This window comes from Hemiscyllium ocellatum, chromosome 21, assembly GCF_020745735.1.
Source record: "Hemiscyllium ocellatum isolate sHemOce1 chromosome 21, sHemOce1.pat.X.cur, whole genome shotgun sequence".
Taxonomy (NCBI): domain Eukaryota; kingdom Metazoa; phylum Chordata; class Chondrichthyes; order Orectolobiformes; family Hemiscylliidae; genus Hemiscyllium; species Hemiscyllium ocellatum.
This window is the reverse complement of record NC_083421.1, coordinates 51,490,111-51,506,516: the sequence shown is the minus strand read 5'-3', so window position 1 is coordinate 51,506,516 and position 16,406 is coordinate 51,490,111. Positions and strand designations below refer to the sequence as shown.

Below are 16,406 nucleotides of genomic sequence, written 5' to 3'. Positions count from 1 at the left end.
TAAGTATTTAACTGTGTTAACTATTGTAACAACCTGCTGCTGTGCTGAATCAGCCAGAGGACAAGTCACTGCCTGTCTCAAAACCCTGCCTTAAACCAATTGTTAAGAGGGGTAGCCCCCCCGCCCCCACCCCACGTGAAGGTTGGGATTTGAAGTAGGAATTGAGGCACCAAGGGCCTCAATTGGAGTTGTGAAACACAAGTGGCAAGGTCAGGTAACATTGGACTGTGTAGGGGTGAACAATGCAGAGTCCAGTTAGAGTTTAAGTTAAAAGTTGGGTGCAGTCTGTACTTGTAATTTCGAGTGTGGTGAGGAGGAGGGGCTGCTCACTCTGACCAAGAGCCAAACCTTAGTGGAGCACACGTTACCAAGGTGGGGAGTGTGGACACTGTGAGTAACAGTGATACCCTGCCAGTTTGTAGTAGAATGACAGACCTTGAATAGTGTCAGTGGCCGGGAGGGTAAAGAGTCCCACCGATAGAGAGCATATTAGGCTAAAGGCTGGTTTCTGGGCCTATCTGGAGGCGTTGGGTCAGTAGAGGTGGCCAGGAGGGTAGAGAAGTCTAAATAGAGAGCATACCCTATTGAGCCAGCATTCCCAGCCGACCGGTAGATACTGACTAGTAGTGTTGGCGGGAGGGGTGAGAAAGCATACCTTGCTAGGAGGCTGCTACAGCTGTATGGATGGTGCTGGGGCAGTAGAGAAGTCCCCACTGGTTAGGAACACTTTTACTGTTGGTGATATCCAGGATACACAATCTGCTAAATGGCAGATTGAAGTTTTAAGGGGGTTAGTGCAGATTTCTTTATTGAGAAATACAAGACAAACAGACAAAGGTTGACAGAGCAAATGAAGAAAAGTGATAGGGATCCATCCCAGACATTAGCACAGCAGAGAGAGTGGATAGATAAACAGAAATTGAATAAAACTAAAAAGATACGGGTAATCTTCGTATACCAATTAGCAGGCTTAATTGAACAAGTGAGTAGGTGGAGAAAGGACCAGTTAAAGAGCAGGGGGGGAAGGTCAGAATACGAGAGAGCAGGGAACAATATAAAATACTGCAGCCACTGCAACAGAACAGGACACATAGAAGCAGTCTGCTGGGAAAAGCACGGACCACCCCCAAACACCACCCAGAACACCGCTGAGTCCCAAGATAATCAGTGCTGATAACCAGCTGCCCCATTTGTGAGGGGAAGAGAGTGGGAGCATTTGTCTGCACACAGTAATAGGAAGGAGGAAATATGAAATACTAGTAGATATGGGAGCGGCTGTATTTATCACAAACTTACCCTTACCCCACACAAATAAAATGATTCACTTAACCGGGGTGTACAAAGTTAAAAATCACACAACACCAGGTTATAGTCCAACAGGTTTAATTGGAAGCACACTAGCTTTCGGAGCGACGCTACTTCATCAGGTGAATACTATAACCTGGTGTTGTGTAATTTTTAATTTTGTACACCCCAGTCCAACACCGGCATCTCCAAATCTTAACCGGGGTAGGAGGGAATAAAACACCAGCTTACCTAAGCAAAACTACCCCTCATAGAAATAAACTCTCTCTATATATATGTAATCCTCATGACATTCTATGCATGCCAAAATAACCAGGATACCATAATGTGCAATGATCTCATGAGAGAATATAATGTTCTAATCAATTGTGCAAAATGGAAATTGATTTGGCCCAGACAGGACAGTCAAAAGACTGAGACTGGGAAACTTACAATTCACCTTGAAACTATTAAAGTGGCTACAGTAACCAGTAGGGACTGGAACCTCGAAAAGGGGGGAATTCAGAGCCATCTGTGCCTCCTTTCCCGAAGCATGGGCAGTGACAAAGTTAGATACAGGTATAGTTAACATATACCCTATAAGGGTTCCCGGATTGGAGCATAAGCCACACTGGCAATACCCGCTAAAACCCGAAACAGAAAAAGCAGTTGTGGAGATAGTGAAAGGGCTAGTGACCCAGGGAATCCTGAAAGCAACAAATAAGTACAACTAATTAAAATTGTGAATATTCATACAGACAGTCAATATGTCTTCGGTATAGTCCATGGCTACATGGTGGCATGGGGTAGAAGAGGGTTCACTACCTCGAGGGATCCCCTATCAGACACCAATTAAGAATTCAGGCATTATTGCCTGCCAGTGAACGGCCAAAAGAGGCTGCAGTAATAAAATTTAAAAGGCCATCAAAAGGAGCCAGCAAAAGAGAGTCCAGGTTGGTTAAAATTCAAAGGAGTAAAAAGTGAGGTCTGCAGATGCTGGAGATCAGAGCTGAAAATGTGTTGCTGGTTAAAGCGAGCAGGTCAGGCAGCATCCAAGGAACAGGAAATTCGACGTTTCGGGCAAAAGCCCTTCATCAAGGGCTTTTGCTCGAAATGTCGAATTTCCTGTTCCTTGGATGCTGCCTGACCTGCTGTGCTTTAACCAGCAACACATTTTCAGCTAAAATTCAAAGGAAACCAGGCAGCAGACCGAGCAGCTCAGAAAGCCCTAGAACAAGAAACCATTGATGAGGCTGCAATAGCCACTATTGAATTAGCAAAAGAGACTATCCAAATTCAGCAGATACAGGAAGACACCCCACAGAGAGTAATGGAAACTGCAGGGGGCATTCAAAGGGGAGGGTGGTGCCTGGAGGCAAACAGACAAGATGGTAGCACAAGCATGTATACTGAACACATTGCTTGAACTGCAACATGGGCTCTCCCATACACATAGAGAGGCCATGATAGCAAGCCCAGGTAGAGAGTGGTGGTGGAAAGGAATGGGAAGAGACACGGCCAAGTACTACCGCAGATGTATGGTTTGTGCACAACATAATCCAGGAAGACCAATGAAAGTTTAGGATGGGACACCAGCCCAGACCAAGGGGTCATGAGAACACCTTCAGATAGATTATACACCTACCACCTTCCTATGGGAAAACGTACTGCCTGGTCATCAAAGACCAATTCACCTGATGAATAGAAGCATTCCTGACCAAAAGCTGCTCTGCAACCACTGTAGCCAGAATATTAGGGGGGGGAGGTAATCCAAATGTGGGGTTACTCCTCCAGGTCGACTCTGACCTTCATGAAGATTGTCTGCCAATCACTCGGCATTAAATGAAAATTTCACATTCCCTATTACCCTAGAGCTCAGGGATGGTAGAGAAAATAAATAGAACGCTCAAAAATACTTTAGCTAAGGCTATGCAGACCTCAGGCGGAGGTGCTGCCAGCCATTCTAATGAAATTAAGAGCCACCACGAAGCAGATAATCGGGCTAACATAATATGAATTAAGGACCGGATGAACAATGCAATTGCCAGAGAAAATAATCACAGGGAGCACCAGTGTGGGTCCACTAAAAGACAAAATTCGGCGGTACATGATAGAATTAAATGTCCAACTGAAAGGGATGCAGAAATCTGTAATTGATAAACAGGACAAAGAGGACAAGAAGGGGAAATCAAAATCTTCCCTGAGGTCCCAGCAGCAGGAAGCCATGTGCTGGTGCGAGCATTGCTTGACAAACCAGGCTTTGCTCCAAAATGGAAAGGGCCATACGGCATGGTAATAAGCGGGGCTGCATAGATATTAAAGGAAAAGGCACATGGAAGCTTTTGACCCAACTAAAACTGTTTAAACACTCCTGTGCCCAAACTGATTACATTAACCATTCCCCAGGTGCAAACAGGAACAGCAGACAAGATGGTCACCCCGGGGGGAGTATCAAAATCCCAACTGAACAAATCACACAGAAGCATGACTGCACCTCCAGACGAAAACAAAGACTTTGACTGATAACTTTATTTTAACTGTAAAATGTATATACCTCTGTGTACTTCACTGTGTTTACGTGTCGGGATTTGAAGATAATCTCTTCTATAAAACCTAAGCTTACGTGGAAACCGAAATGTAGAATCCTTATTTGTGGCCACCCTGGAATGGACCCCTCACGACCTATATACAGGAGACACCTCGGGAGCATTATGTAAGGGGCAGATTGGGAAATACAAATGGGGGCTCCAGGGTCGATGTGTGCAGCTAGGCAGGACCACCACCCCATGCGGTTGGGTCTCCCAGTCTAGGGAAGGGAAAACCCATTTAAAACCTAGTAATTACCCACTCTGTTTTACAGGGCAGGGATGGGGATGCATTTATGCCCTCGTTCTGAAAAATGACTCATGCGTCGAGACACAATGCACTCACCAGCACTGTGCGGTCATGAGGGGACAGTTTACCTGCACCTGCGGCGAGCAAGCATGCTTGAATGTGACCACCGGCAGACAATTCATATATGGTCAGTGCAATGGCAATCATGGCAGCTCTGCCACATGGCTGTACCCATTCAATACTTACCAATGGCCGGGGGGTGGGGGGTACCCGGGAGATCAGGGGCGACATGGGTGGACAGACAGATGGAAGGACAGGCAGATGGAAGGACAGGATAATGTATGTTACCAAGCGGCGAAGGGATTTGTTTATCTATTTAAGGGGACTTATGCAAGCCTGTTAACCTGTTCGCAGTAGGGACAATTGCACCCCTTACTGTATCATGCCCCAGTGGAAGACATTTTCAGGGGAGGATAGTGACCTGCTCCATCAGTCAGGAGTTCTGTGCTGACTGGCCGGTCCCCACCACTTTGGGGTCATCATTGGGATATGGATTCTCTATCTTTGAGGGGGGCGCAACAGGGGTCATCAACGCTAAAAACCAAAATTACCTCGTACGTGACCTGACTATCTTCGGCAATAGTACCTCAAAAGCTCTGGAAGCAATTAATACAGAGCTGGCTGAACTCAGATTCTATACGTAGTAGACACAGTACGCAGTTGGACTATCAATTAGCACAGCAAGGAGGGGTGAGTTTGTACAATTATTGGTGACAATTATATCACCCATGTTATTGATGCCACTTATAACATTACAGAGGCCATCAAGAATATCCGAGATCAGCTAGATAATTTTCAACAGGGAGCCACAATTGCAGACAGCTGGCTAAATTGGTTGATAGGTAAATCTTGGGGACCTTCTTTGGCGCACAGGATAGTTCTCATTGCACTCATGCTGGTATTCTGTATGGGCCTCGAGTGTTTAAAGCTCTGCTGTAAGACGCTACTAACGAGAACTGTACCAGCAGCGAGTGTCACCACAGAAGACAAAACTGGCACTCCTTGATATCCCTCAGGAGGAGCTGCTAGAGATGACCTACCTCTACATGTGAATTAGGTGGTCTGCGGGAGATCTCCAAAGTCATCTCCTTGACCACAATGGGGAGAATGAAGTGGGAGATGGTACTGGGCAGGGTGACACTAGGCACACGGACACAAAAGATGGCCGCTGAGCCATGAATTGGCCACTTGACACACAAGATGGCTGCCAGGGGACAATATGGAGAGAGACAGCAGAGCAAATGCAGACACTACCTGGGGCTACCAAAATGCCAGGACAAATCACTCACAACCTAGTTGATTAGTTTAAGGCAGTTGGGGGAGAAAATACACATGATTAACGGACACTGCCTGCCAAAGTGTCTGGGTCCAGCCAACACCTCTTATAAAAATGCTAACAGCTTGATACAAACTCAATACAGAGTGATAATAGCCAGGGTTGCAGTAATTGCCCTTCTCAGGAAGAGCTATTAGCACCTACTACTACAGCAACAGATGTCCGCACAGACATTGAAACTGACAATGTTTGTGCTGAAACTGACAATGACCACGCTGAACTTAACAAAGGCTGTGCTGGAACTGACAATGACTGCATCAAAACTATCAAAGATTCTGCAATGTTTACAATAAACAAACCATGTTACAAAGACAATAACCTCATCACTGACATATTGTATTACAAAATGTATAAATGTGTCTTGACATGTGCTCTGGGTTGAGAGAAGACACTCAGCTGACCACTGTGCTGTTGGTGCCTTTCTCTCCCCGGAGGTTCAGTATTTCCTTGTACAGTAAACTCTGTCGTGAACCCCGATTCTGACTCCGAGGCTGGTGATTTTTCCCACAACAACTACAAAACATTAGTCATTGCTGTGTTGTAGCCATTGCATTTTTCTACAGATACAAATCTGATATGTCCAAATCCCCGTTTTCTAATTCTTTATAAAGTTAAAGGAAGAGCATTGCACGCTGTTTAATAATTTACAAAAGTATTCCTCAATCTTTAATGTAAGCATGCCAGATTAATTTATTATTAACCTAAAATAAATAGTGACACAATTTACCAATAAGCTAAATTATAACAGGTAGCTATAACCTTTGATTTGACTCAATGTTTTCACTAACTTTGAAATTGTGTAGTCAGTATCTGAATATGAAACTTCTTTTCATCATTAGTTTTGTGGTTCTCTTTCGAAGCAGTATTGGGCAAGAACGCACGTAAGTAATTTATTTTATAATTCTTTCAGAAACAAATGTCATGAGCAATGTGGGAATTTAAATGTTACATTGCAATTTCTGTGTAGTTTTATTGATTGCCAAAGTTTAATATTTGGTCAGTTGCTACTGCAATAGTACGAGCATCAGTTTTGGTCATAGAATCTTTCATCATGCAGATATTTACTTTAAACTTAATTTTCAAGTCTTCCTTTAACAGTACAAAAGTACTTTTCAATACCAATGATTGCTTAACGTTTGTTTTATTTTTGATGACTGCACAATGACCAGGTCTTGTGTACACCTTGAACCAGAATGAAGCGGTATGATTCGAGGTGTTCTGCAATGTAAACATCTTTTTTATTTTAAATCTTTTTGAATAATAATTATTCATTTGAGCATTAAATTGTTTCAAGATTTGTTAATCGAAGAATACTACAGTAGTACGCAACATGCTAAGGTTCAGTAGAAGAGGATTACATTTTTCAATTTTGTTTGACTGCATTTCAGCTTCTCAGTTATTTTTGCAGAAGTCCAATAAAATCCCAAATGTAAAACAATCAATCTGAACATATTTTCTACATAAATATGCTGGGATGATGTGATCCCACATCCATGTTTCAATCTTTATTGTATGTTAAACTAAAAGGGTATATTTAGCTTGTATCATAGTTGAATACAATTTTTGGCATATTGTTTGTCTAATTAACAGTATAATGTCTGATAAACTGAATTTTACTGCCGTTTTTAAGGTACCTTGTTACAGCACCTAAGATCTTTAGAGTGGGAGCAACTGAGAATGTGGTGGTTCAAACATATGGGTATACAGATTCATTACGCATTTCAATCAGTCTAAGAAGCTACCCAGATAGGCGAAAGGTCTTTTCAGAGGGACAAGTTACAATAAATAAAGAAAATGGATTTCAAGCATCTTTACATTTGACAGTAAGTCTTTTTTTTATGATTTGAATAACTAAAGAATGCTATGACAATCTTTTGTGCTACCTCCTTTTGAAAACTGGAAAGGAAGATTTGCTTTTAAACATTGCTTTTCATTACCTCATATTGTCTAAAAGCATTTACAGCCAATGAAAACATGACTCTTGTAATGTAGAAAATGCAGCAGCCAATTTTTGCATACAAACTCCCACAAACAGCAACAAAATAATGACATGGTAATCTGTTTTACCTTATGACATTGATCAAGGCTAAATATTGGCTAAGACACTTACCCTGATGTTTTATTTTGTAATAGTGCCATGAAATCAAACAGTGTAGCTGAAATCCTGCAATGCGACCTGAACTGAGAAGTTTAATCACAGCTAATACTTACATGTTATATTCCTAGTTGATGTTATTACTGGACAAATCAGATTCTTGACTGAAATCTGATTTGATAGATCGTATTTTGTTCTGTTTTGGCTTTAACAAGGCGGTGTCTGATTGAAACATAGGCATACAATGTTGCAAATGTGATTTTAACTTGAGAAAAGAAGTTTAATTAGCAAGAGAAATTAAGATAAAATAGACTAACCAGACTATTGCTGTATAACACATCTTTGAAGTATTTGATATATGTGGTAACATATAATCCCATTAATTCCCCCCCTCCCCAAAATTCCTTTACCGATCCCAAATCGTCCCTCTATGGTACCCAAAAGCACCCCTCATACAATACTTACATCGCTGAAAATTTATGTCTCGAAAATCTCAATAGGTTTAATTTCGTTGTAACTTTATCTCTCAGTCTGGGAAAATCTGATAGCCTTTTCCTGGAACTTTCATACACTTCAGTTTAAACATTCTCAGCTTGAAATAAACTCTTTAGGCTTTTAACCAAACATTTTGCATCTGAAACTATTATTAGACTCATGGCACTAAGGTATTCTAATTTTACAAATCTAACCATCTCTATTCTTAAAGCATTGCTTTACACATCTAGCTTCATCCAATGAAGCTATGAGTGCTTCCTCTAAGCTTAAGAAAAGGCCAGAACTTTCTCACAGAAACCTTGATGCATTGCTATTTACCTTGCTTATTTATACACTTAACTAAAAATGCTTTAGTTCTCTGAAGGCTACTTCTTTGTCAGGTTATTTTAAAATAACTCACCAAAGCTACAAAACTACTTTTAAATTAATCATTAAACTCTTCAGACATATCAAACCCATATGTCAGTAATTCAAAATTCAGACATCCAAATTTAAAATAAATGTTATGGCAGAAAATCTTGTTTTAACCAGCAACCTTTCAATTGACGCTCTTGATAAACTGGCAAAAATTCTATAACTCAAATACTACATTCTACCACAATGTCTGAGTATTTATGCTGTAATTAAAGTATAATAATGATCTGTATATCCCTTGCATTATGTTTCTTTAACTTACTGTGTTTTTACATTGATTTTATTAGGAGGTGTGTTGATGTTTTTACATCGATTTTTTGAGGGCTGTTGATGTGTCAAAGATTTGGTCGATCAACATTTACTGTAGTTATACATACCTCTTGGCTATTCAGAATATTTAATCAACTGGCACAATCCTAGTCCTGTAGGTGCTAGTTAATAAAAATGTTTGCTGTAGTATGTATACAAATCACACACCCTACATCACAATATGAGGAACTTGTATAATTTGATTTCACATTAATCTGTGCAAGTCTGAACATTCTAATATATCTGAACAGTCACTGATCACTTAGGATTAAATTTGAGTATGATAAATTTAGGAACATTACTTAATGAGGTAATGGTGTAATGGCAATGGTAAACACTAAAAGAATATGGATTAGATTAGATCACTTACAGTGTGGAAACAGGCCCTTCGGCCCAACAAGTCCACACCAACCCGCCGAAGCGCAACCTACCCATACCCCTACATTTACCCCTTACCTAACACTACGGGCAATTTAGCATGGCCAATTCACCTGACCCGCACATCTTTGGACTGTGGGAGGAAACCAGAGCACCCGAAGGAAACCCACGCAGACACGGGGAGAACGTGCAAATTCCACACAGTCAGTCGCCTGAGTTGGGAATTGAACCCGGGTCTCAGGCGCTGTGAGACAGCAGTGCTAACCACTGTGCCACCGTGCCATCCTCTAACAATAATTGTTCATTCCTGTCTGGCATAAAAATACATTTGGAAAGGAGGCCCAACCATGGCTAACAAGGGAATTAAAATATTTGATCCACAGAAGAGACACATAAATTGGCCAAAAGAGCAGCTGACTTGAGGATTGGGACCAGTCGAGAATTCAGCAAAGGAGGACAAACGGATTGATTAAAAGAGGAAAATAAAGTAGGAGAGTAAGCTTGTGGGCAACATACAAATGAATTGTAAAAGTTTCTATTGGTTTTTGAAAAGAAGTAGATTTGTGAAGACATTAGCTCCATTACAATCAGAAACAAGGGAAGTTATAATAGGGATCAAAGAGATGATGGACAAATTAAATACACATTTTGGTTCTGTCTTCACAGAGCAGGGCAAATAATGTCCCAAAAATGATGGGGAACACGTCATCTAGTGAGAGGGAGGAACTGATGCATATCAGTATAAATAGGAAAATGGGACTGGGGAAATTGATGGGATTAAAGTCTGATAAATCCCCAGGATCCAATAGTCTACATCCCAGATTACATAAGGAAATAGCCCGAGAAAGACTGGATGCATTGCTGGTCATCTTTCATGATTCTTTAAACTATGCACTAGTTCGTCTGGATTGAAGCATTGCTAATGTAACCTCTTGAGTAAAAAGGAGGTAGAGAGAAAACAAGGTGTTTAAGGTCGGTTGGCCTGACATCAACAGTGGAAAAAATACTAGAGTCCATTATGAAAGATTTAAAAGTAGAGCACTTGGAAAACAGTGACAGGATAGACAGAGTTGGCATGGATTTAAAAAACGAAATCATGATTGACGAATCTACTAGAATTTTTCAAGGATGTTTGCATGTAGAATTGATAAAGGGTTCCAGTGGATATTGTTTACTTGATCTTTCTGAAGGCTTTTAATAAGGTCCAATGGATCTTCTTTTTCTAAAAGACTAGGATATAAAATTAAAACTGGGTTTAGAGATAATGTACTGACATGGATGGAGAACTGGTTGGTAGACAGAAAGCAGACAGTAGGAATATATGGATACTTTTTCTATTAGCAGCCAGTGACATGGGTCATAGAATCCCCAAGTGTAGCAACAGGCTATTTGGCCCAAGAAGTCCACACAGACCCTCCAAACAGCATCGCACCTTGATCCATTCCCCTTACATTTCCCATGGCTAACAGACTTAACGTACACATCCCTGGACACTATGGACAACTTAGCATGGCCAGTCCGCCTAACTTGCACTTTTTTGGATTGTGCAAGGAAACTGGAGCATTTGGTGAAGACATGAGAGAACATGAAAACCCCACACAGACAGTCACTGAGGCTGGGATCGAACCCAGGTCCCTGGCACTGTGTGGCAGTGGTGCCAACCACTACAAGAAGTGGGTGTCCTTGTAACCAGTCACTGAAAGTAAGCATGCAGGTGCAGAAGGCACTGAAAACACCAGATGGTATGTTGGCCTTCATAGTGAGAGGATTTAAGTACAGGATGTTTTCAAAAAGGAGTTAGATATAATTCTTCAGGCTAAAGGAGTCAAAGGCTATGGGAAGAAAGGGTACTGAGTTCAACGATCAGCCATGATTATACTGTGTGGTGCATCACCCTCAAAAGATAGAATGATCTACTGTTGCTCCTATTTCCTATGGTCTTTCATGAGCTGCTGCTTCAAGTTGAATCTGGAAGATTTCATTTTCTGTTATTGAATCCTTCACTTTATTGGGAGAGCTGCTCTTGAAAGCAGGTCTGCAATATGCATCTGTTTTTGCTGTTTGTGAAGTCAAGATGATGCCTTTGCAACCAGAATATTATATTTTGCAGACACTTTGGAGCAGAAAGTAGCAAAAAAAAATCCTTGAAGTGGTTGGACTCAATTGTCACTTTTGTCTCTTCCAATCATTGATTGAAACATTCCCAAGTAAAACCAATAGCTTACACACAGTCTTAATCTGGGCATAATGTCAATCTATCTATGTTGGTGCCCTAGTTGTGAATGCACCTGGTTGATCTTGCTGCATTAGGGTTGCTCCAAGTCCTGACCTGTTGACATCACATTGCAAGGTGACTTCATTATCAATTTCCGCATTGGCATTGTCGTCACTCATTGCTTGATTTTAGTGAATGTTCCATGATGTACCAGTGTCTATCTAACACTTTCTATTGATCTGATGTTCCCACGGCAGTCCACATTCCACAGTCACAAGTCAAATATGACTTATTGCCTTGACTTAACTAAACTAACTTGTTGTATGGTGTATACGAGTTGTCAGTATCTACAGTTAGTGTCTCTCCAGTTGCCATTTGTACTTTTGTTGAGCTTTTTTTGCCATACATTTGTGAGCAAAATGATTCAGCTTTTTGTAACAACAGTACTATTTTTTTCTACTCTGGACACCCCCTTGTCTCTGGCATGATAGTTCTGCAGATTTACATCCTGCCTTTGTCCTTAATTATTCTGTTGGCGTGCCAAGAGTATGCAAGACGTAGCACAACCTTGGCACTTAGTCATAGAGTCATAGAGATGCACAGCATGGAAACAGACCCTTCGGTCCAACCTGTCCATGCCAACCAGATATCCCAACCCAATCTAGTCCCACCTGCCAGCACCCGGCCCTTATCCTTCCAACCCCTTCCTATTCATATACCCATCCAAATGCCTCTTAAATGTTGCAATTGTACCAGCCTCCACCACATCCTCTGGCAGCTAATTCCATACACGTACCACCCTCTGCGTGAAAAAGTTGCCCCTTAGGTCTCTTTTATATCTTTCCCCTCTCACTATAAACCTATGCCCTCTAGTTCTGGACTCCCCAACCTCACGGAAAAGACTTTGCCTATTTATCTTATCCATGCCCCTCATAATTTTGTTAACCTCTATAAGGTCACCCCTCAGCCTCCGATGCTCCAGGGAAAACAGCCCCAGCCTGTTCAGCCTCTCCCTGTAGCTCAGATCCTCCAACCCTGGCAACATCCTTGGAAATCTTTTCTGAACCCTTTTAAGTTTCACAACATCTTTCCAATAGGAAGGAGACCAGAATTGCATGCAATATTCCAAAAGTGGCCTAACCAATGTCCTGTACAGCCACAAAATGACCTCCCAACTCCTGTACTCAATACTCTGATCAATAAAGGAAAGCAGACCAAACGCCGCCTTCACTATCCTATCTACCTGCGACTCCACTTTCAAGGAGCTATGAACCTGCACTCCAATGTCTTTTTGTTCAGCAACACTCCCTAGAACCTTACCATTAAGTGTACAAGTCCTGCTAAGATTTGCTTTCCCAAAATGCAGCACCTGGCATCAACCTGAATTAAACTCCATCTGCCACTTCTCAGCCCATTGGTCAAGATCCTGTTGTAATCTGAGGTAGCCCTCTTCGCAGTCCACTACACCTCCAATTTTGGCGTCATCTGCAAACTTACTAACACTACCTCTTATGCTCACATCCAAATCATTTATGTAAATGTTAAAAAGTAGAGGACCCAACACCGATCCTTGTGGCACAGCACTGGTCACAGGCCTCCAGTCTGAAAAAACAACCCTTCACCACCACCCTCTATCTTCTCCCTTTGAGCCAGTTCTGTATCCAAATGGCTAGTTCTCCCTGTATTCTGTGAGATCTAACCTTGCTAATCAGTCTCCCATGGGGAACCATGTTGAATGCCTTACTGAAGTCCATATAGATCACATCTACTGCTTTGCTCTTTGTTACTTCATCAAAAAACTCAATCAAGTTTGTGAGACATGATTTCTCACGCGCAAAGCCATGTTGACTATCCCGAACAGTCCTTGCCTTTCCAAATACATGTACATCCTCTCCCTCAGGATTCTTTCCAAACATCTTGCCCACCACCGAGGTCAGGCTCACTGGTCTATAGTTCCCTGGCTCGTCCTTACCACCCTTCTTAAACAGTGGCACCACGTTTGCCAACCTCCAGTCTTACGGCACTTCACCTATGACTAGCGATGATACAAATATCTCAGCAAGAGGCCCAGCAATCACTTCTCTAGCTTCCCACAGAGTTCTCGGGTACACCTGATCAGGTCCTGGCGATTTATCCACGTTTCAAGACATCCAGCACTTCCTCCTGTGTAATCTGGACATTTTGCAAGATGTCACCATCTATTTCCCTTCAGTCTATATCTTCCATATCCTTTTCCACAGTAAATACTGATGCAAAATATTCATTTAGTATCTCCCCCATTTTCTGTGGCTCCACACAACCGCCTTGCTGATCTTTGAGGGGCCCTATTCTCTCCCTAGTTACCCTTTTGTCCTTAATATTCATAAAAACCCTTTGGATTCAAGGTCAATTGCTCTCCCAAATGTAAGTCTGTCTTTTCTCAGGTATGCTTTAACTTTTAACTTTTGTATCAGTTATACCTAAAAGTTACCATAATGACAGAGAACCATAGCGTTGATCAGAGAGATGATTGGTGGCGGGTTTAACCAGAGGGTCACTGCACCTCAGGCAAGAGAAGATACTATCCTGTCTCTAATTAGCTCACACTTGAATTGCACAAATTCACAGTTTTTGACAAGTTGCATCAACTGTGTTATGTATTGATCTATGGATTCTTTTTCACATTGTTCCCTAGTATTAAATATATACTGTTCAAACGTGATGTTCACTTGGGGCTGAAAGTGAGCCTTTGTCGGCACTTTTAAAATTTCTGTCTTGTATTCTTTCTGTTCTTCCAAGAGATTTAGGGGAGAATACATTTTGAAACAAGTTCTTCCCAGAAGTGATAAAGAATATTAATGTGTTCCTGTTCAACAAGTCCATAGCTACTACTACCAAAGGCCATGGAAAAATTGCCAGTCGTCTCTCACATCCCCTGCAATTTGAAGTAGAGCTCACAGAGAAACAGTTGGAGCCATTTTCTCTTAAGCAATATCTTCATTTGTTTATTTGCGTTTTTCAGTAGCAGCTTGCAGCTGTGCTTTCATTTTTGGGTACTCATCTCAGTAACTCTTCTGTCTCTACATTTCGAATATACAACATTTAGGTACATGTCCATGAACAATCCTAAACTGTGGAATGTATCTTTGATTCCGTATACCATGCCAGTGTTTAATGAGTTCATGAAGATTCTTTCTTTTTCTCAATGCCATAACGTTTAAACTAGATAAGGAGCTTTCAGGTAGCATGGCACTCAGTTCCAGACTTGTCTGCTTTTGCTGCACTCATCAGATGTTAGGTGAACATAATGATAAGCTCACAAGATGCTCCCATCAAAATTCCATGATGGCATTGAAATTGAGCCTATTCCTTATTATTATCTCATCAAAAACAATCCAATATCAGCTGAGCCTGTGGTTTGAATGCTGTAAGGGTCAATGAAGAAAAGAAAAAGGCTGCACTATCAGAAATCACATAAGTGCTGTTTTGATGCATAACTCACAGGTAATATTTTAATTAGTAACAAACTACAGTATATTAAAATTTGAGGATGTTTATAGCCATTGACCTTTATACAACTGTGGGCTATTACTCAAACAAATATAACAAATGATTGTCGGGTAAAAATGCAGAAAAATTCAATTTTTCATGGTTTTTGACTCCTAATAAGTCTGAAAGTTTGTGGATACAAAACTGAAATCACGAAGGAAAAATTAAGTTTGGAACTGAACTTCTTTATGCATTAAACTCTTTAAATGATTGAACCTTGCATTTATGTGGAGTATTGAAAAATCCAATAATCAAATTTTGAAGTGCAGTCACATCATACAAATTGTCAAAAGCATTAGTTATGCATTATCAAAAGTTAAAAAATACGTTATTTTATTTTATACAGATCTCACCAAAAGATTTACCTAGAAAGAAAAATGAACAACAATATGTGTACTTAAGAGCACTTTCTGCAGACTTTAATCAAGAGGAAAAGGTGCCAGTGACTTACCATAACGGATTACTCTTTATCCAGACTGACAAACCTGTTTATACACCTGATCAATCAGGTATGAGTCTTAATCTTAATTTTCCAACTGCAGAGTTCTCCCCTCAGTTAGATATAAGTCACATTCTCGACTGAACCTCATGCTTTAATTTATTATGTTCGTTTTCCACAGTAAAATCCTCCCTCGATTTATATGTGATAACCTTGCCTCTTTGTCCCCTCTATAATAACCTTTTAGGATGGATATTGTGTTCATTATCTTGGATGGGTGTAGGTAGATGGAGATTCAAGGGGAGCAGATAAAATAGTATTACATGCAAGAGAAATATGCCCAAAAGAAAAGGTAATGAGGCACCATTTTTCCAGTTGCATATAGAAGAAGGATGTCAAATATTTGTCCATAGTGGTACAGGATCTGACGCCCCATGTAGAGTAAGTGGGCTCACTTTGGAAAAGGTTAAAAACCACCCAACACTAGATTATACTCCAAAAGGTTTATTTGGAAGCACTAGCTTTCAGAGGACTGCTCTTTCATCAGGTAGTTGTGGAGTAGGACCATAAGTCACAGAACCTAAAGCAAAAGATTACAGTGTCATGCAACTGAGATGATATATTGAACAAACCTAGATTGTTGTTAATTTTTTCACATTTTAGAAGATTCCCTCTGGAAAGTCACCAATGGATGCAATGCCAGTGTGACTGCTATCCTCGTGGACTGTTATTTTTGGAATTGTTTTTCCTAGCTCAATTTCAGGGAGCTTAGGATAAGCATAGAAAAGGGAGAGTAAAGAATCTTGTCACTGAAACTAAAGAAAAATAAATAGCATATAGTAACTGTTAAACTTGAAAACTGCATTACTTTTAGCTTCATTCAAATGACTTATCGCTCTATTTACATAGTGAAATTTCGAATCTATTCACTGAATGAAGAAATAAAACCAGCCAGAAGACCAGTTGCTATCACTTTTCAGGTGAGTTCCTTAAATTTAGAGAATGACTAATATATTGA

The 16,406-nt window shown here is 40.8% G+C and overlaps 1 protein-coding gene across 1 annotated transcript in view; it reads left to right on the top strand.

Moving 5' to 3' along the window:
* Window positions 1–6,331: 6,331 nt before the first annotated feature.
* The window catches only part of c5 (complement component 5), a 126,793-nt gene continuing 116,718 nt past the window's right edge, over window positions 6,332–16,406 (top strand). Inside the window, exons 1-4 of the mRNA XM_060841096.1 lie at window positions 6,332–6,396; window positions 7,146–7,338; window positions 15,296–15,458; window positions 16,298–16,368. Coding sequence (XP_060697079.1) covers window positions 6,332–6,396; window positions 7,146–7,338; window positions 15,296–15,458; window positions 16,298–16,368 — 492 coding nt within the window. The remainder of the gene's footprint in view (window positions 6,397–7,145; window positions 7,339–15,295; window positions 15,459–16,297; window positions 16,369–16,406) is intronic.